The sequence below is a fragment of the Doryrhamphus excisus genome, linkage group LG11 (genome assembly GCF_037039965.1).
Source record: "Doryrhamphus excisus strain RoL-2023G ecotype Guam linkage group LG11, RoL_Dexc_Guam_v1.1, whole genome shotgun sequence".
NCBI lineage: Eukaryota > Metazoa > Chordata > Actinopteri > Syngnathiformes > Syngnathidae > Doryrhamphus > Doryrhamphus excisus.
This window is the reverse complement of record NC_136367.1, coordinates 18,443,363-18,464,391: the sequence shown is the minus strand read 5'-3', so window position 1 is coordinate 18,464,391 and position 21,029 is coordinate 18,443,363. Positions and strand designations below refer to the sequence as shown.

The 21,029-nt window shown below is 44.3% G+C and overlaps 1 protein-coding gene across 11 annotated transcripts in view; it reads left to right on the top strand.

Annotated features, from left to right (window-relative positions):
* cadpsb (Ca2+-dependent activator protein for secretion b) overlaps positions 1–21,029 on the top strand; it is a 73,168-nt gene that overhangs the window by 8,442 nt on the left and 43,697 nt on the right. For all 11 annotated transcript variants that reach the window (XM_078794918.1, XM_078794924.1, XM_078794917.1 and 8 more), the window contains exons 2-3: positions 8,571–8,684; positions 12,119–12,451. In XM_078794918.1, the coding sequence (XP_078651044.1) occupies positions 8,571–8,684; positions 12,119–12,451 (447 nt within the window). The remainder of the gene's footprint in view (positions 1–8,570; positions 8,685–12,118; positions 12,452–21,029) is intronic.

The following is a 21,029-nucleotide window of genomic DNA, read 5'->3' as shown; positions in this document are numbered from 1 at the left end:
TTGCCTCAAACCTCTTACATGTTAAAACACCAAATATAAAGTGGTATTATTTCCCGTTCTGCTCCAAATGGAGGCGTATAAGTACCTTAGGGTCTTGTCCATATACTATCGCTGCCAAGGGCCAACCAAAGGTGTTTGCTTAGTGCATATAAATCGACCAAAGTGTCCGTGTGACGTCTTTTTTTTTGGGCAAGCATGCTGTGACACTTGACCTGGGTGAACCGAGTTCTTGATTTAATTTAGTGAGTGACTCATAAAAACTGGAGTCAGTAAATGAAATGGAGTTTACCATCAGATGAAGTGAATTTGAAAGTAAGATGTTTGGGTGTAACATCTTTCTCTAAATGATTCTTTCTATTGGTCGGAAATAATTAGCACTTGTCTTATTAATGCGCCTGTTTAATAACATAAGATGTTTTGTAGGTTGTTATCATGAGCGGCCAAATGTTCCCTTGAGCCATTTCTATGCTGTTATGTTGCATGAAACATTGCTTTAGTGGGAAATAACCCGGCCGTGACAGGGGCTGTGGAGATCCCCCCCCCCCCCCCACATTAAAAGGCAGAAGATAGAGCTGTCCGAGCTGTGCAGGGATCATTACCGCAGTCCTCTGCTCTTTGGCCGATGCCGGGAGAAGGCAAAGAGGCGCCTGGGGCACCGTCAGGCGTCCTGTCAGGTGCAAACCCTGGCTCGGAGTTTTTCCTTTCCTATGTTGTCAAAAAGTGACACCCTGCTGAATGACTGTCAGTCCAGATTTAGCGGGGTGCACACATAGACTTTTTCAATCTTAACAGATTTTTCATATGTGGTAAATTGAAATTCTTGCTCTTATAGTGAGCTGCACGGCGGATGAGTGGTTAGCACGTAGGCCACACAGCTAGAAGCCCCGAGTTCAATTGCACCCTTGGCCATCATTTTCTACCGCTTATCCTCATAAGGGTGCTGGAACCTATCCCAGCTGTCTTCGGGCGAGAGGCGGGGTACACCCTGGACTGGTGGCCAGCCAATCACATAGCACATGTAGACAAACAACCATTCACACTCACATTCATACCTATGGACAATTTGGAGTTGCCAATTAACCTAGCAAACCGGAGTACCGGGAACATGCAAACTCCACAAAGAGATGGCCGAGGGTGGAATTGAATTTGGGTCTTCTAGCTGTGAGGTCTGTGAGCTCACCACTCAACCGCCGTGCAGCCACACATATAATCATACACAAATATATCATGTTAACGCCTGCCCTTTGTTTCCATTAGTAATAAAGAATCCAGACATGTGAAGGTCATTCATGGCACCCCACAGGGTTCCATGCCAAGACCTGTGCTCTTCAGCCTTTGTATGTTTCCTTTGTAAATCTAATTTAAAATAAAACACTCCATTAACAATTTGTATTAATGACACACAACTCTCTACTTCTCAATGAAACTTTACCAAACTAGTCAGCTGTCCAAACTCTATATCACATGTGTCAAACTCGGGCGCAGGGGTCAAATTCAGGAAATACGAAGAGCTGCAAACTCTTCTGGGTTACACGTGTCACGGATTGTGGGAGGAAACCGGAGTCCTCTGAGAAAACCCACGCATGCACAGGGAGAATATGCAAACTCCACACAGAGATGGCCGAGGGTGGAATTGAACTCGGGTTTCCTTGCTGTGAGGCCTGCGCGCTAAGCACAAAAAAATGAAATCATAAATAATAAATCATGATGCTGTTTTGTGTTTGAAGGTGGCCTATCTTTAGTCCATAAAGTCACTAAGTGAGCAGTGGAGTGGGCCTTGCTGGGCCACAGCAGGCGGAATGTCATGATATTTCATTAGGACAAATCAACATGTACGCTCGGTCCGATCCTAATTGGTTCCAGTCCTCCTTACACCGGTCCTTCTTACAGGTGTGCACCAAGTACAAATCAATATAAATGATCCACTGTGCATCTCTACTGTTATCGCTCTGTTGCTTCTTTTCGCTAATAGATCGCTGGTTTTGACTGCCGCGTTTTGTCGCGACCTTTTCCAACGGGCCCCGCTGATTACAGCCTGCAAAGCATGGAAGTTCACATGTCCGTGCCATTTATGTCATCGTCGTGTCAGGGCTGATTTTCTGCTCAGTAACTGCATGAATGAGGAGCGGGTCGAGCGGAGTGGGCGCTGTGAGGGAGTGGGTGGTGGTGTGATAATGGATGTCTGTTACGAGAAGGGGCTTAAGCTGGCGGCGAACACCGTGTTCCCCCCCAACCCCCGTGTGCATCAGAATACGAGTATAGTATGACCGCACTGTGCATGGTGTGCGTCTGCGGTGCACACACCTGGTTGTTTGCTGACCTCCACAAGCGGCGTTTACTCACACAATGCTGCATTTGTGTATTTTGGTGCAAACGCATATGGATGTGTCTGCTCTGGGGTGAATAGCCTGAGCACCTGTCTTTGTGTTTTTGTAGTATTTATGATCACAAAGGCTTTTTTTTTTGTTTGTTGTTTGACTTTGTGCAGCTGTCATGTACTCGTGCTGTTTGCTCAAATGTGACATGAAATGTGCTTTGTGTTGTTGAAAAGCAAGAAAGCCAGCTGGTTTGTGGCTAAACATTTTCTGTGCGTATTAAGAAATGTTATCCTAATCGACATCTTGTCTTTAGGCTGACATACACTCACTGCCCACTTCATTAAGTACACCTACATTATCTACTCAGATCCATGGTATGATAACCTTGGGCAAAAATATAGCGCTTTGACAGTCTAACAACATTATAAATATGGCTCTAAAATGCATTATTTTGAAGTATATGTATTGAAAAGAGAAAAAAAAGCCAAGTCAAAACAGTCCATATAATAATAGTGTAGTTATTAGTTGACAAGAAAAGTCATAACAAAAAAAACCTTGTTATTAATGTTGTTAATGTTATTATTTCATTGTGGAAGGTCTCACTTTTCCACAATCTTCGTTTCCATATCATGTGACTGTTGTTAGCCACTGAGATGTTGCTGTTGTTGCTTGTTGTTCAATGCAGGAGTGTATTTAATCATTTAATCATTTAATTTTAATCACATTGTCATCAGAGTCATCATTTAAAAAAAGTTTCAACGCTTTGTACCGCTTATCCTCCACTCCTGTCACATTTCTACATTTGGTGATGCGGTGCCAGTCAATGCTAACAAGGCAGCTAACGACTTTTGGCAACATAGTGAAGCTAGTGGTGGGCAACACTGTTCATTTTAGTGAACCGTATCATTTCGGTTCATTCAGTAAAAAGATTCGTTCATTTCATTGCATTTGTTCATTCTCGTTCATTCCGTTCACAAAAAAGTAGTTCTTTTGACCCGTTCGTTCATGATCGACACACCACCCAATCGAAGCCCAATTCCAACTGCGAGGCATAACACAGGACGTGACCAAGTATTTCCACGTAGTAGCCGCTCATTTTTATATCGTGACGCATCTGGGAAGCGGTAATCCACCCAAACCCCATCAACAATAATAAATGTAGGTTTCATTTTTATTTTCTTTGCAAAGACAGATGCTTTCCCCGCAAAACAGTCTTGATCTCATTACAGTTTGCCGGCATACCACATGTTGTGGCTGGTGAGCCATATCATAACTTTGAAGTTTATTAAGTTTTATCTTCATGGTATTTATGTAGCTTTCCAACCACTTGCTTTGGTGTATCTTTTCTTTTTTTTTAGTTTTCTATGAAGATTTATTATCCTTGCCCTTTGGTGCTGCTATATCTTGCAGGACCTCCATTCATTTTACAGTTTAATTAAATTGCTCTATTTCAGTTTGTACCTGCACAAATAAATGATACTCACTTTATGTACTGCACATCTATAACGTAGCTATTTAATTTGGGAAACAGCAACAATTTCACACCAACTTTCAATGCAAGAGGAGGAAGTGTGATTCAGCACACTGTAGCAAGCCCGGCTGCAGTATATTTTTATTCATTTGGATCATTAATTCACCTGTCAGAGCGATGCCGTGCACGTAGAAAGCTATGGGGGATGCAATTCTTTGCAATGTAACGCCGCAAAACACAAATGCTAACAAGAATATGATAGCGTAAATGTAAATATGGCTAAATATTCCTAATTAGGTCACAGTGACTCAACTGATTGCATAAGGAATCTAGTTAAGCCTTGAAGTCAAAGAGTTTTGAACAGTAATAAAGTTCCCGTGCATAATGCCCTTGCCTGGCTCCTCTATTGATATGCGAGGGGTGATTAATGTTTACTTCACTGCAAGCAAATGAATCACTGGGCTGTGCTGCAATCTTGATAAGAGCCATAGAGGGAGAATCAATAAGCGCCAAGTAGGAAAAATATGTCTCGGGAATGTGGAAACAGATGAAAATGCAGGCACTTTCCGCTCACCCATCAATATGATCACTAATCAGTACAGTTCTCCAATCAGCCGTCTCCCACTCTTGTGCACGGGATGTAGATAACGCTGATGAAGAGATTAATAGTCTGTCGCAGGACAAACCACAGTCGGGGCCAAACTAATGATTACATTAGAAAATTCCATATTTTTCCAAGGGATATTTGCTCCCCAGACTGCTAAGAATGGACTGTACTCAATCCCTGAAATCACAACGATTTGCATGGCGGGGAAAGACGTCATTTCATTGAATCGGCGAAGCAACACGTGCGTCACCATGCATACAACAATTTTGTTCTTTATAGTTAACTTTTTTACTTGAATCTCCGTTATGTCTCCCAAACACGAGTCAGCCAATTCCGGTGGCAGCGCATAAAAGAGAAGGAAAGTAGAATCTGCAAAGTGAATTGAAATTAGACATTGAAAACTGCTCAGTGGCGAAATCAGCATTGGCTGCATGCCCCGTCCAAACCACTCAAAACACTTGGTGAGCATAATCAAGGATAAAACGAGCCCCCGATAAATATGTCACCACCCAAAGAAACATAACATATTTAATGAGGTCGTCCGCTTTTGGCATAGGATGGAGAGCCATCTCCAGGTCGGGGATGATATCCTGTGGAGGAGTTTAAGTACCTCGACGTCATGTTTACGAGAGAGGGAAGGATGGAACTCCCGATCGACAGCCGGTTTAGTGCGGTGTTTGTGGTGGTGCGGGCTCTGCAGCGTTCCTTTGTGTCGACGAGGGAGCTGAGCTGAAAGGGAAAGCTCTCAATTTATTGGTGGATCTACATACGTTCTTCCCCTCACTTATGGCCAAGATGGCCGAGATGGACGGTTTTCCCTGAACAGTGGCTGGATTCTTCCTTAGAGATAACATGAGAGACACTGTCATCTGGGAAGTTCCTTTCCTAGGGATCTGTTCAGGGCATGTCGGACCGGTAAGAGGCCTCATGGAAGACCCAGGACATGTTGGAAAGACTATGTCTCTCAACTGGCCTGGGAATGCGTCGGGACGGACAGATGAATGGATGGCATTACAGATACATATGTAATCGGGTGGATTTGGTGATTTAGTTCCTGTTACAGTTGAAAGGGCAAAAGTCCTACGGCCGGCACTCCCTCAAACGCATCACGAGCAGCCACATAGCACAGCTGCATGTTTAGCCTTTTTATCTTTAGTATCTAATCAAATTACTGTCTTTAAATTTCTTGTTTGTAAAATAAAATAGTGTATTGTATTCGCTAGTTCCCCTTTGTCGTTTGTATTAATTTGCCAGATTTTCCGGCGTACCGTGTCATAGGACAACATCTGTGGGACTCGCAGACCAGTGGACTACAGTGGATATTACAAAGTTTTCAGCAATTGGGCACATTTTCCGAATACAAAGACAGCGAAAGGAAACATGATTTCTTTAGTCGAAAACACCAAGCCAAGCCATAAAAAAATATTTTTTCTACATAGCAAGCCTCTACAAATGTTAATTAAATAAAATAAAATAACAGTTGTCATATAGGCATTTAATTACGATTAAAATTGCTATTCACCACCAACAACAACAACATCAACCTTTGCCATCGACTGGTAGCTCGCGATGGACGGAACGCACACCCCTGCTTTGGCGGTGACAGAGAAACGTTACGTTATATTCCTTTAATCTCACCTGGCAGGAGGGGGTTGGGCGAGTGCGACAGGCACGCAGATGTTATCGAGATTGCCTCACAGGCACATGGTATGGAATGCTTTTCCGTCTCCCTCCCACACCAAAGTCTGTCACTTGCAGGCGACGCACACGCCCACGTACATTGGCAGGCGGCCCTTGTGTTCGTATGATATACACAACAGCTTGAAGTGTAGACAACATTTGTCACAGGGAGATGGTCGCTCTATTGACTTTCAGGTCACTGACTCTGTTAGCATGTGTTAAATCAATTCAAGGACATTTCGACCTGAAAGAGGTGAGACAAAGGGGAGAAGATGTCGGTGAGGCATAATATTTAAATGAGCTTCTTTATGTGCGTATAAAATATCTCAATATTGAAGCAAAGGAGTCGAAAGTTAAGTGTCTGTATTCATTTGGTCGCACTTAATATTATATGCTAAGTATATTACCGACTCAATTATGCAACAAGCTGATGCAAAATGAGCATTCCTATGGGGCATTGTTCTTCTAATGTTCAATATGCACAGCTCCTTTTACTGGCTTTGGGGCCACCAGCACCACTTCTAGTGGTGTGACTGTGGAAGTATCCATAATTGGATTTTCTGGGACGGAACATTCAGTTCTGTGCAGGGGTGTACTGAGTTTAACATGGAAGAGCCAGGAACTGAAGCAAATACATTTTTAGTTGTTAAAGTCTCCCGTTAGGAAACACTTCTTGGTGAGATACGTAACTGGACCAAACACAAGAGAATAATACGAAAGCAGTGTGCCGCCATTGTTGAGTAGAGATGAGGAACGGGCCTACAAACTGGGACTGGCGCACTTAAGTCAATAAATTGGCTTTACTTTCATAAAAATGATTGTTTAAAATTTTGTATCACTAATCTCGTGTATTGTGTTAACATCACTGTAATGCAGTGGTGCTTTTGTTTTGGTGATGAAATCAGATGAAAACCAAAAACATACAAAAATGAAAGCAATTTTTCCCTTAGGAAGTAATGTCAATACAATTCATCACAATTGTACTTATTGGAATTTTTTTTTGTTAATTTTTGTTTTAAATGTAAAGCTGTTTACCTAAAAGCTAAGCAGTGTATGCCTCACAGCTAGGAGACCCGAGTTCAATCCCACCCTCGGCCATCTCTGTGTGGAGTTTGCATGTTCTCCCCGTGCATGCGTGGGTTTTCTCCGGGTACTCCGGTTTCCTCCCACATTCCAAAAACATGCTAGGTTAATTGGCGACTCCAAATTGTCCATAGGTATGAATGTGAGTGTGAATGGTTGTTTGTCTATATGTGTCCTGTGATTGGCTGGCCCCCAGTCCAGGGTGTACCCCGCCTCTTGCATGAAGACAGCTGGGATAGGCTCCAGCACCCCTGCGACCATTGTGAGGATAAGAGGTAGAAAATGAATGAATGAATAAGCTGCCTTATTTTAGCTATTTTTATATCTTTAGAATGCACACACACGAGAGAGTTCATATCTCGCATATCTATGTGCCCTGTGATTGGCTGGCCACCAGTCCAGGGTCTACCGCCCGAAGACAGCTGGGATAGGCTCCAGCATGCCCGCGACCGTTGTGAGAATAAAATATAAAATTGATGAATGAATGAATGTACCCAAATGAAAGCAAACTGTGAGCTTAAAAGCTTGTTACCGAACTGTGAGTAAGGCGTAGCGCTAAACTGCTACACCACTACACCACTACACCACTACACCACTACTGTGTTCAAAAAAGATGTTGAAGATGCTCAGCAGAGCAAAACTTTAATAAAGAATTTCCTCTCCAGACCCCACAAGGACATTTCCTTTGTGCAGTAGACTTTGTAACAATAAATAAATGCTGCTGAGCTTTCATCTGTTTTCAGTGTGCCTTCTTTTCAACTTGGAGGCGTTGCTGCTGGGCTTTTTTTTTTTTTTTGGACTGTGAACTATAATATCCACAGTTCTCACCGAAAGGTGAGAGGTTTAGTTAGCGCATAATAAGGAAGTCAGCAACATTTATTCATAAGGGATGTAAAATACAAAGAAAAGCTAAGATTGACTGCTGCTGGGAAGCCCGGCTGTACGGCTGCAGGCTTTACATCACTAGTGGCGGGTAACGACCAGAGCAAAGCCATAAAGCTAAGCTCTCCATTTAACAGCCAGTCTTCGCTATACACGCTCGCACCTGAGGCCAGGGTGCGGTTGAAAGAGTAAGATTGCGGATGCAATCAGCTCAGATGGACTGGACTTAGCTCTGGGATTTGTCATTGAGCTTCTCTGACTTTTGCGCCGAGAGATGCCTCTTGGTTTGTTTTGTGCACCCAGAATAGCTCCTGTCCTTAAAATTGCAAACTGGGAGAACATGTCAGCCCAAATGAGGATGCAGGGGTGGACTACATCTCCCAGCTGGCCTGGGAGTGCTTAGCATACCCCCCAAGTGGAGCCTGGGCTGCATAGCATTGTTTAAGCCAACTTGTGCTTATTATTTATATTTTTTCCAGTGCTGTCTAATCTGGTTTTAATGTTGCCTTGTTTGCCCTTGCCTCCACAGATAACCAAGCAGCAGCTTCAGCAGACTAAGGACCGCTTCCAGGCCTTCCTAAATGGAGACACGCAAATTGTGGCGGATGAAGCATTCATCAACGCTGTGCAGAGCTACTATGAGGTACCAGCACACCATAATCACGGCGGAGCACACTCAATCAGAAGCATTATTCCTCAGAGCAGAGGCTGGATGACTTGCTGAATTCATCTACCACTCAATGCATGGTTTTGTACCTTTCTGCTGATGACGGGAGTGCAAAAAAAAATATGGCCGGCTGCAGCAATTTTAAGCACGCCTGGTCACTGGCGCCGTAAAGGGAGGCGAAGTTTACTATGTGTGCGGCGTCTGCAGTGATGAGGACTCTACATCGGTCTGTTGTGGTCAAGAGGGAACTGAGGCGAAAGGCAAATTAATTTACTGGTTGATCTACGTTCATATCCTGACTATGACCAAGAGCTTTGGGTAGTGACCCAAAGGACAAAATCACGAGTACCACGACTTTTCTCATGTAGGCTGGCTGGGCTCTTCCTCAGAGGTGAGGTGAGAGGTATTGTCATCCATGATGCCTCCCGAACGCCTCTCTGGGGAGGTGTTCAGGGTCATGTCTGACCGGTAGGAGGCCTTGGGAAAGACCCAAGACACGTTGGAGAGACTATGTTTCTCAATTGGCCTGGGAACGCGGTGGGATCTGCTGAGAGGAGCTGGACGACATAACCCAGGAGGTCTGGGTTTCCCTGCTTGGGCTGCTGTCCCTGCAACCCAACCTGGGATAAGAAGATGGACGGATTTTGCTGTCTGCTTGTGATATATATATATATATTTTAATTTGGTCAGAAGACGATCAAAACATAATCTTGTATTTGGTAGTAATTGTTAAATATTTAATTTACAGTGACCAAAAGTCATTTTCCATATTGACTGACCACCCCCATAGCTACATGAAATGGTTTGGTCCACTACTCCAGAGTGAAACAATGCTGGTAAAATGGTAAAATAAAGCCTCTGAATTAAACAACGGAGAGAGAGAGAAAGTTAAGAGAAGCGAGGAAAGCGGAAAGGGCGTACATACGTATGTGACCCGTATGTGCATCGTGGAAATGAACCTGTTAGCTTTGTCTCCCCAATGAAATAACCTAGTTGTGTTAGCCTCTATCGTACTTCTTTTTAGACCAACATTTAATCAGCGCAGGCAAATGTTTAGCATGTATTATTAAGTTGGACAACTGGGAATTTCAAATAATATTGTATATATTTTAGTGATTTTAATTTAAAAACAAAGTATTTGTATACTACAGTGTGTGCAGACACGGGTAGTATTGAACAATCAGAAGCAATACTGTACATTTGCAGGCCATCGGAGTTCAGTTGGAGTTATGTAAAGCTTGGGTTAGTTAAGGTTCTAGAGTTGAGATGACAACAGCTGCTCGAGGGGGGGCCCGATATTATTATTTTTTTTATGGGGGTGCAGAATTCCTGGCGGCGCCCCTGCGCCTGGTAGCCGGCACTCCTTCAGAGTTGAGCCGTGCAGTTTTCAGGCGGTAAATTATATATATATATAAAAAAAAGACTGTTCCAGTTTGCACGTCAAAATGCTGAAATTCATGCGGCTGAGTGATAAAATGGTGGCTGAGGTTTCTCACTGTGCAGATTATGAGTCAGCCCGTGTGGCTGACACAGCCGTCTTTCCAAGCTCACTCTTCTGTCCGCATCACGAAGCCAGTCGCTATTACCATGCACGCTATAGAGATATAACCCATAGTAGGCAATATTATAAGGTCAATTTTTAATAGAAAAAAACAAGTAAAGGCATAATGGGAAAACTGACAAATCCTTATACAGTCAGGAGATGGCTATGGAGGTTAATTACAACGTCACCTACACGTGACAGCTCATCATTGATGTAATATGCTGATGTAAATGAAGGTAATACATTCATACATGACAAGGTTAGAGTGAAAAGGTGATGTTATCACCAGCAATGTACTAAACTCTCTATTAATGGTACAAATCCGAATGAAAGCTGGGGAAATTGCTGCTGTGGGAATAATTAAAATGATAGACACACACAGAGAAGAACAACATTGCAATATTGTTGGCTAAAATGCAAGAGAGGTGTAAAAGCGCTACACAGCACGCACATAACGACTACTGGATAGTGATGTTTTTGTTTCCGATCTGATACCGAGTAAAATTCAGGCTTGTATCGATGATATCCTAGAATATAAGAAAATTAATGCAATAATTAATTAAAGTCATTCAGTCCTTCAGGGGGCTGGAGTCTAAGCAGGAAAGCCCAGACTTCCCTCTCCCTGGCTACTTTGTCCAGCTCCTACTCCTACGTCCCCAAGCCAGCTGAGAGACATAGTCTCTCCAACATATCCCGAGTCTTCCCAGAGGTCTCCTCCTGGTCCTGAACATCTCACTGCACTGAAGCGCTGCTCCTGGATAACAGTGATGGAGGACTTTTACATAACATTTGATGTAGTTACCTACACGGCACATGGTAGCTCCTCCTACTCTGTGGTGTCATTAGGCCTATTTTAGGGGGACTCCAGGCCCCTACATTTTTTTAAGCCCCCCTAAATAATTTGATATTTTTTATTGATTTTTTTTCTTTTTTTTTCAGGCTAATAAGCAAGCCAATAAGCAGGCTATTAGTATAGTAATAGCATGCTTATTGGCAGTAATAATCAGAAGAAGAATAATGATGATAGTAATAATATTAGGCTAATTAATAATATAATAATGATTATTATATAATTGATCACTGTCCACTGGACAGAATGGTTGCAGAGCTTGAGCAGCGGTTTTGCAGTGTAGATTATGTGTACTTGTGTACATTTAATGGTGGCCTAAAACAATTGAGTATCTCTACTAAATCTGTCCAAAAGTGGGAAAGTTATATCCCGGTTCTTGTTCCTTATTTGGATATTTTTATTTATTTTTATTTTTTGAATGTCTACTACATTCATTCATATCCTGTGCATCTCCAGGGGGCAAAGCCCCCCCTGTCTTCAGAACCTAGTGACGCCCCTGCTCCTACTCTATACTCCGCTTCTCCTGACCTCCATAACGGCACACCGGCTGTCCGAAGCATGCATCCCAATATAGTGCACTTTGCTGGGCCGCAGCAGGTGGCTCCCTCAGCTCTATACTCTGCTGATACTAGTGATATGGTAGTAGTCATTTTTAAATGTGCGCCAAGTGCTTTTTAGCCACATTGGATGCTGAGAACAAAATGTCTTTGTGACGAAGCAGTGGGCTTCATTGTTCCTCCGATGCTGTCATCTTGTCCGTCGCTGTCAGGCTGTCATTAGCTGGCAGCAGTGTTGATGAACATGCTGGTATGAAGGGTAACCTCATTGAAAATCTAGAATAACCACATTTGAACTGTTGTAGACAAACACACTGTATCCCACAAGACATCTTTTGTGTGCATAAAGTACAGCCTACATGTGGTATTCTACCGAATGCAGGCGTATTACCAATAAACGCGGCGCTAATGTTTGATGATAACCTTTTTGCTTTCTTTTCTCCCGTCTCCCACAACAAAGGTGTTTCTAAAGAGCGACCGCGTGGCTAAAATGGTCCAGAGCGGCGGCTTCTCGGCGAGCGACTTCAGGGAAGTGTTCAAGAGGCACATTGAGAAGCGCGTGCGCAGCCTGCCGGAGATCGACGGCCTGAGCAAGGAGACGGTGCTCAGCTCCTGGATGGCCAAGTTTGATACCATCTACCGCGGGGACGAGGATCCACGCAAGGCCCAGCAGCGCATGACGGCCAGCGCCGCCTCCGAGCTCATCCTGAGCAAGGACCAGCTGTACGAGATGTTCCAGAATATCCTCGGCATCAAGAAGTTTGAGCACCAGCTGCTTTACCAAGCCTGTCAGGTACGTACGTATGTTCTAAGATGTGCAAATAAGGGATATGGGCCACCAGGGATGACGGAAATTTTAAGAAGAATAGATTCCAAGATTAGCATAGTTTTCTAGGAAAGCATCCACCATTCTTTTTCCACTTTTCCACAAGAGTTCTCATTCAGAATAAAATGTGTCATGGGCATTAGGCCTGGGATGACAATACATTACTGAGTTAATCCCGGACTACACGGTTTTCGAGTGGTTTCGAGACAGCTAGGAGACCCGAGTTCAATCCCAACCTCGGCCATCTTTGTGTGGAGTTTGCATGTTCTTCCTGTACATGCGTGGGTTTTCTCCGGGTACTCCGGTTTCCTCCCACATTCCAAAAACATGCTAGGTTAATTGGCGACTCCAAATTGTCCATAGGTATGAATGTGAGTGTGAATGGTTGTTTGTCTATATGTGCCCTGTGATTGGTTGGTGACCAGTCCAGGGTGTATCCCGCCTCTCGCCCGAAGACAGCTGGGATAGGCTCCAGCGCCCCCCACGACCCTTGTGAATATAAGCGGTTGAAAATTAGTTAATTAATTAATTAATCACACAACTTGATACTCGATGCTTTCATATATTGCTAAGTGCACCAGTGCCTGTTTTCCTCATCTTCCAAGAGGTTTCACTCTGTGCATTTGTTTCAGCATCTTGGCGCCTCTGTTCCATAGAACAACAGCATAAACGGAGTGAGCCCTTTTGTCAGTCATATAGTCTCGGTGGGTGGAGGTGGAGCTGCTAGCTTACCCACAGAGTGCAGAAAGTACAAATATCCTGAAAGTTTCATAATCATGACACTGATTACGCACCCCTGCAAAGATGTTTTGCTTGGTGTTTTTCAACCAAACTTGCTGACAACCACAGCTTATCCGTATTTAAAGAATTTTTTTGTTTAGTTAGCTTTATGCTAGCTTATTTAGCACCTGAAAATGTCTCACATAAAATGTCACAGAATTTGTGACCTTGGAGTGAGCAGAAAAAAAATCTCTTAGTGTCGCTTGAACTTGTCAGGTATCTGTTTCAGGTATTGTTCAATGCTTAGACTGGGGAGTAGATACGTTGCGATTACAGGCCGGGGGCTTGTGTGACATATAAGTGTCTTATCCTGCCGTCTTTCCTGCTTTACTGCTCTCTGAGGGAATGTTGAAAGTGGCACTAATGTATTCCTACTTCAGGAGCGCCATTAAAAGTCTTATCACGGTGCCATGTGAAGCAAACCTCTGGCGCTCTTACATGTGTTTATTTAAAGGCTATAAACCCAACTCTTGATAGCACCAGGAAGCTGGCGGAGCTTAAAAGTTAGTGGATTTTTTTTTTTTCCGATCAATCGGTGAGTCCATCCTGTGAGCGGATCATGCGGTGATGTTGCACCACGTTGTCTAAATGTCTCAATATGGGCTCAGTGGGCTTCATTAGCTCCATGTTTGTAATGCTGCGCTGCAAGACATTTCCATAGCCTCCTTTCGGAAGCCTTTGAAGATGCTTAACCTAGTTTGGATGAGCTACAAGAACGGTTGATGCTATGAGGTCACAAATCTGCATCCATAGCCAACACTGAGTACCAACACTGCAGTGAGCAGCAGTGAAAGTACACGTCATCCACCCTTAGTGCAAGTGTTGCACACCTCCAATTTTTGACTATCGATAAATAGGACATTTGCATGAAAACAATTTGTTTGCAGATGCTTACTCGAGCTGTTTTTCGGCGCCACTTCTTATTCCATTTGCAGCTGTAATGAATATATTACAGCTGTCTAATGGTGACTTTCAGCAGCTCCTCAGTAAGCAAAGTCACCATCAATTGAGCTAAATGATAAAATCCTCACTGGGAGGCAATCCCGTCAGCGAGACTCACGGCTGCTGGGATTTAATGGAACTTTTGGTGGATTGTATGGGATTCAGAGGCAATTGGGGATTTGCATTTTTTTACAATTTGGACAGGGATATTTCTACTGAATCCCACTGATTGACTCTCTTTTTATGTGGCTACCATGGATGACCATTTAGTACGCCTACGCAACGGAACGATGTCATGCATGATTTTTAAATTAGCATTTACTTGACATTGCATGGTGAGCGAGTGGTTAGCGTGCAGTCCTCACAGCTAGGAGACCCAAGTTCAATTCCACCCTCTGTGATCTGTGTGGAGTTTGCATGTTCTTCCCGTGCATGCGTGGGTTTTCTCCGGGTACTCCGGTTTCCTCCCACGTTCCAAAAACATGCTAGGTTAATTGGCGACTCCAAATTGTCCATAGGTATGAATGTGAGTGTGAATGGTTGTTTGTCTATATGTGCCCTGTGATTGGCTGGTGACCAGTCCAGGGTGTACCCCGCCTCTTGCCTGAAGACAGCTGGGATAGGCTCCAGCACCCCCGCGACCCTTGTGAGCATAAGCGGTAGAAAATTAATGAATGAATGTATCACAATTTGCATTGAGTGACGTCTCAGCCTTGAAAAATGGAGCAAAAGTCACAGCGCTGCGGTCAAGCGGTTAGTGCGCAGGCCTCACAGCTAGGAGACCCGAGTTCAATTCCACCCTCGGCCATCTCTGTGTGGAGTTTGCATGTTCTCCTCTTGCTAGGTTAATTGTTGACTCCAAATTGTCTATATAGGTATGAATGTGAGTGTGAATGGTTTGTCTATATGTGCCCTGTGATTGGCTGTCCACCAGTCCAGGGTGACCTCTGAAGACAGCTGGGATAGGCTCCAGCACCCCTGGATAAGGATAAGCGGTAGAAAATGAATGAAGTTGTATGACATCTCCATCAACAGTGTAGTACATCAACGGTAACTGATCCCCCACTTGGTTTTAGGAGCCCAGTTCTGAGAAACATAGTTCCGGTTAGTTACTGGAGTCACTAATGTAAAGAGTTTGGCGTTCCAAAACAAAAAATCAAACCTCACAAATCATCAGGCTTTACCTTCTCTGACATCGTATTAAAGCACGCTGCCTGCAAAATGTCATCTGACATCCAAATCCATTCAAATGCAAACTTTCAAAGCAGCCGTTTACAGTTTTGTGTGTATTTAGTGTATTTAATAATCAATACTTATGCCGGCTGGTACTTAGGAGGATGTTTGCCCCCTCTTAAGAGGCTGATTAAATTACTCAGGCCTGGGAGTCGCTGTGAGGCCCACGCTCATTAAATTGAGACATTTCCCCCCACAGAGCTGTACATCACTTTCCTCTTTAGAGGAGAAGTGTCGGTTGAAAAGGAATTTGTGGCTTTGCATGCCTGAAGGGAACGTGTCACAGCAACACGTGGCTTTGTTGCTATAATACAACTAATTACATGAAACAGGATGAAGGAAAAAATATGGCTTTTGATTTATTTAATGGATTTTTGGCACCAATTAGAGGGTCTAGTTTGCCACTAAGTGAACTTTGTTTTTCCATACACACACACACACACGCACGGGTCTAAATATAGGACAGATGCTCCAGCTCCTCCTGGTTCCATTCAGCTCTCAATCTGCCCTCTCCATTCTTTGTTGTGCTTATGAAAACGCCTGCGGCTGGCCTTGCTGTCTGCTGTTCATGTCCCTGTATTCATCTGGGGGGCTGACATCGGTCCAGCTGTTGATCTCACGTCTCTTTCCTCACCTTTAACCCGCGCTTGCCTGCGCCGACGCCACCCTTAGCGACCCTGCGGGGCTGTCAGCTCGGCTATCAGGGCAGGAACGTACTTTTTAGCCGCTCTTATTTGTGGTGAGATTGCCTGTCCGACTACGTTACGCCCGTAGGCGCGCTGACAACGACGACCTTTTTAGTAGTTGTGGGTGTGCAGAGATTGGGGTGTTGAGGGATCAGCAGCGGGTGCTTGTTGCATCACGTCGGCCCTCACCTCCAGTTTGACCACCAGCTTCACTTTCACCTACTGTCAGGATTATTTTGCTGCTTTTTGCTGAGCTGCGCTGTCACAGTACAAGAAATGCTCTTATTGAATATAGCGTATACCAGCTCTTAATGCCGCTCAAATCCAATCCAATATCAATACTTTCAATACTTGGGTCATTTGAAGTAATGTTTGTGCGAAACATCTGAGTCTTTTGAAACGATGACCGATCGTAAACAGAGCTGTGTGTGAATTGGGATTCATTAGGAAATGTTGGCCTATAGAAACTATCCATCTGTCCATCCATTCATCCTTCCATCCATCTGTTCATACATCTGTCCATCCATCCCTCCATCCATCCATCCATCCATCCGTCCGTCCATCTATCCATCCATCCATCTGTCTGTTCATCCATCCCTCCATCCGTCCATCCATCCATCTGTCTGTCTGTCCATCCATCCCTCCATCCATCCATCCCTCCATCCATCCATCCATCCATCCGTCCATCCATCCATCTGTCCGTCTGTCCATCCATCCATCCATCCATCCATCCCTCCATCCATCCATCCATCCTTCCATCCATCTGTTCATACATCTGTCCATCCATCCCTCCATCCATCCATCCATCCATCCATCCATCCATCCATCCATCCATCCATCCATCCATCCGTCCGTCCATCTATCCATCCATCCATCTGTCTGTTCATCCATCCCTCCATCTGTCCATCCATCCATCCATCTGTCCATCTGTCCATCCATCCCTCCATCCATCCATCCATCCATCCATCCATCTGTCCATCCATCCATCCATCTGTCCGTCTGTCCATCCATCCATCCATCCCTCCATCCATCCATCCATCCATCCGTCCATCCATCCATCCATCCATCCATCCATCTGTCCGTCTGTCCATCCATCCATCCATCCATCCATCCATCTGTCCATTCATTCATCCTTCCATCCATCCATCCAGCTGTCCGTTTGTCCGTCCATCCATCCATCCGTCCATCCATGCATCCTCCATCTGTCCATCCATCCATCCATCCATCCGTCCGTCCATCTATCCATCCATCTGTCTGTCCATCCATCCCTCCATCCATCCATCTGTCCGTCTGTCCATCCATCCCTCCATCCGTCCATCCATCCGTCCATCCATCCATCCATCTGTCCGTCTGTCCATCCATCCATCCGTCCATCTGTCCATTCATTCATCCTTCCATCCATCCATCCATCCGTCTGTTTGTCCGTCCATCCATCCATCCATCCATCCCTCCATTCGTCTAGCCATCCATTCGTCCATCCATCCATCCATCTGTCCGTCTGTCCATCCATCCATCCGTCCATCTGTCCATTCATTCATCCTTCCATCCATCCATCCATCCGTCTGTTTGTCCGTCCATCCATCCATCCATCCATCCCTCCATTCGTCTAGCCATCCATTCGTCCATCCAGCCATCCAGCCATCTATTCCTCCATCCCTCCATCCATCCATGATCAACTACTCTGGTAGGTTGCATGTGTCACAAAGTGGTGTTGAAGAGCAAGAAGAGGCCCTGAGTTGAGTAGAAATGCTGCGTCAGACGCCGTCATATACCGACTTGCTGCTTTTCTCCACGCATGGCACGGGTATTTCCTTTGGGGACGAGTGGATCGGCTGTCATCCATGAGAGTGTTTTGACAGGCGGTGCAGGAGGATGGCCTGCAGCCAGAGGAAAAAGGGAGAGAGTAAGACACTGGTCAGGTGGAGAGTGGGTTTGTCATGTCGGACATGACGAAGAAGACTCTCTCTTCTACAGGATGTTTGAGCCTCTTCTGCAAGTGTCACTCTGCTGCACAACGGCACTCGGCGCTGCTGTGCTGCAAGTGCAGACATTTTCCTGCAGCTGGTGGCAACGTCTGATTACGTGCTCTACTAAACAGGAACTCTGGCTTGTGCAGCAGAGTGCTCGTTCACTGGCCTGCACTGCCAACTCACTACTAGACCGTTGACACTCACTCTCTTCTGTTTGGAATGCCACCTGGCAGACATGATGGGAGCATATTGATGCACTCGCTTTTGGACCTGTGTAGTGCAGCTGAAAAAAAGCCACAATGTTCTTAGTGGAGCACGTTTTGGCTTTTGGACTGAATTGTGCACCTGTGTATGATATTACATCATATTTGTCATGATGGTTAGTAACATTGTCCTAGAACCACACCTTTATTAATACATCTGCACAGTGTATTTTTATCCAGTTACCCTTTTACATTCCATATTGCGCACTAAACTTTACTTAAAGGAAAAGTGTACTTTTTTGGGAATTTTGCCCAACACCAATCTTTGTCTTTTCTGTGCATTATAAAGGTATAAAAACTGATAAAAAAGGAATGCATGTAGTGGGTCGCAATGGGTGTTTTATTATTGTTATTAACATTGTTACGCCCACTAGAACTATGTGAGTGATGTAGTGACACTAGGCCACAGCACAGCGGCTAGCTACTAGCCAGCTAGCGACCAGCTTCACCACACACTTACTCAAAAGGTAACGCTGCATATTGGAGCCTCTGCCACTGCTGCTGTATTTTTATTCTTTATTTTGGAAACATTAACGCTACGTATAGCGTTCCTTTTGATGTCGGAAGTTCCCAAAATACTATAAGTATTACATGTTATCGAGAATGTACCTGTTACTACTACAGTGCACTTTTCCTGGAAGTAATTCCAGAAAAACTCCACTGTACTTTTTAAGAAGTGACAATTTCCTCAAAGAGAACAACATTTTCTTTTCCATTTTCTCATGCATGCCGAATCATTATTAAGGTTTTAAAAGAAAGGTGAAACTTTATATTTATATAAGGAATATAATAATGGATTTCCAAATTTAGGCAATAACAGCCCTTGTTTCATTTATCGCCAGTGAATACGCTGTACGTAAATAAATACCCTGGCTATAATTAAAGTTTTTACAAAGAGTGAAATTCCATTCCAAAGGAGTTGATAGAGAGAAAAAAACGATTAAAATGTCTGCAGTCTTCTGAGTATCTGAGCTTGTATTGACCCAAAACTCAATTTTCTTGGGGAACCAAGTCACTGGTGAGGTGAACGTGAACTTCATTTTTTATTAACTTCAACCCCACATAGAAATGGTTTGGCGCTCCCAGTACAGATAAATGTGTCTCTTCTCTGCCGTCTGCCCCCAATCGCATTTGACAAAAGGGGGAAAAAGTCAAGCAGAAAAACATACAGACGGAGGGTGCCAGAAAGAGACATCAGCCCCGTCCTTTATTTCCCCGCGTCAGCTAATTTAAGATTCCCATTCATTATTGATGAGCCAGAGCCATGAATTTATCTGCTTTTCATTCCTCCAGGGCAGCGTCTCTCAAACGTGTTTGCTCTCTTTGACCGCCACCGCTCTCCTTTTAGTCAAAGCTTCCTCCTTTGTGATCTTATTTTATACCCACGCCCTCTCAAATCAACAGGAAAAAGAACAATTCACGCAGCGGCCCCTTTCATTGGTCTCTATGGCGATGGCAGCACGGTGCCTGTGAGGGAGTGATGGATTTTCCCTTCATTCTCATCTCGTCAAGCTGGCTATCGCTACATGCTGCTATGACTACAGCCTCTTGCAACAAGACTGCAGCCTTTTCACGCCCCCGTAGACAAACAGTCATCCATTCTTTTTTTTTTTTAATGGCTGCGTTTGTTTCAATCTGCAGTCGCGAGTGTGGTCAATTTGATACTTTTACCTTGTTACGGGACATTATGTCTCGGGATGGAAATTGGGTTTGTACTTTAACCACATTAGCGTTATGCAGATGAATATGTTTCATGGAATATTGCAAGGTGACGGCGGAAAGCAAGCACACAAAATGCCAGGAACCATGCTGTCATTTGGCTGGACTCAGCCTCGGTAGTGTTCCATTCAGTTGTGAAAACGCCCATGAAGTAGGGATGCTGCCGATTCCCGATACTGTTCAACATGCTACAATTTCAATTTATTTATAATGAGTACGATAGGCCAGGGCCGCCGTTTCATCACATAGATTGTGATGCTTTTATCACCACCGTGGGACAGGATGTGTGGTGCTCTTATTTTGAAAGTGTGATGTGTGCTAAAAATGTGATGTGGATGTGAAGTGACGTGGCTATCTGAGTGCCTCTGCAGACCACTTATCCCCTGTACACACATCTGTGTCATGAGACAAGATGTACTTCCTGTCTGTTTGGCGGCGAGAGAAGAGGAAAAATAACACGACATGACAATATATTGAGGCCGGAAAAATTAAGTTAAGTTAATTTTCATTAATTGTGTGATTAATTAACATATTGGTGGTTAGTGCGCAGACCTCACAGCTAGGAGACCAGGGTTCAATTCCACCCTCGGCCATCTCTGTGTGGAGTTTGCATGTTCTCCCCGTGCATGCGTGGGTTTTCTCTGGGTACTCCGGTTTCCTCCCACATTCCAAAAACATGCTAGGTTAATTGGCGACTCCAAATTGTCCATAGGTATGAATGTGAGTGTGAATGGTTGTTTGTCTATATGTGCCCTGTGATTGGCTGGCCACCAGTCCAGGCTGTACCCCGCCTCTCGCCCGAAGACAGCCCCGCGACCCTCGTGAGGAAAAGCGGTAGACAATGAATTAATTAATTAATCTTGTCACCTTTTAATCTTGCAAAATCTTGTGTACCACCACTGTATAAAAATGCAAGCTCAGGGGTGTGTAAACTATGGCCCAGGGGCCACAT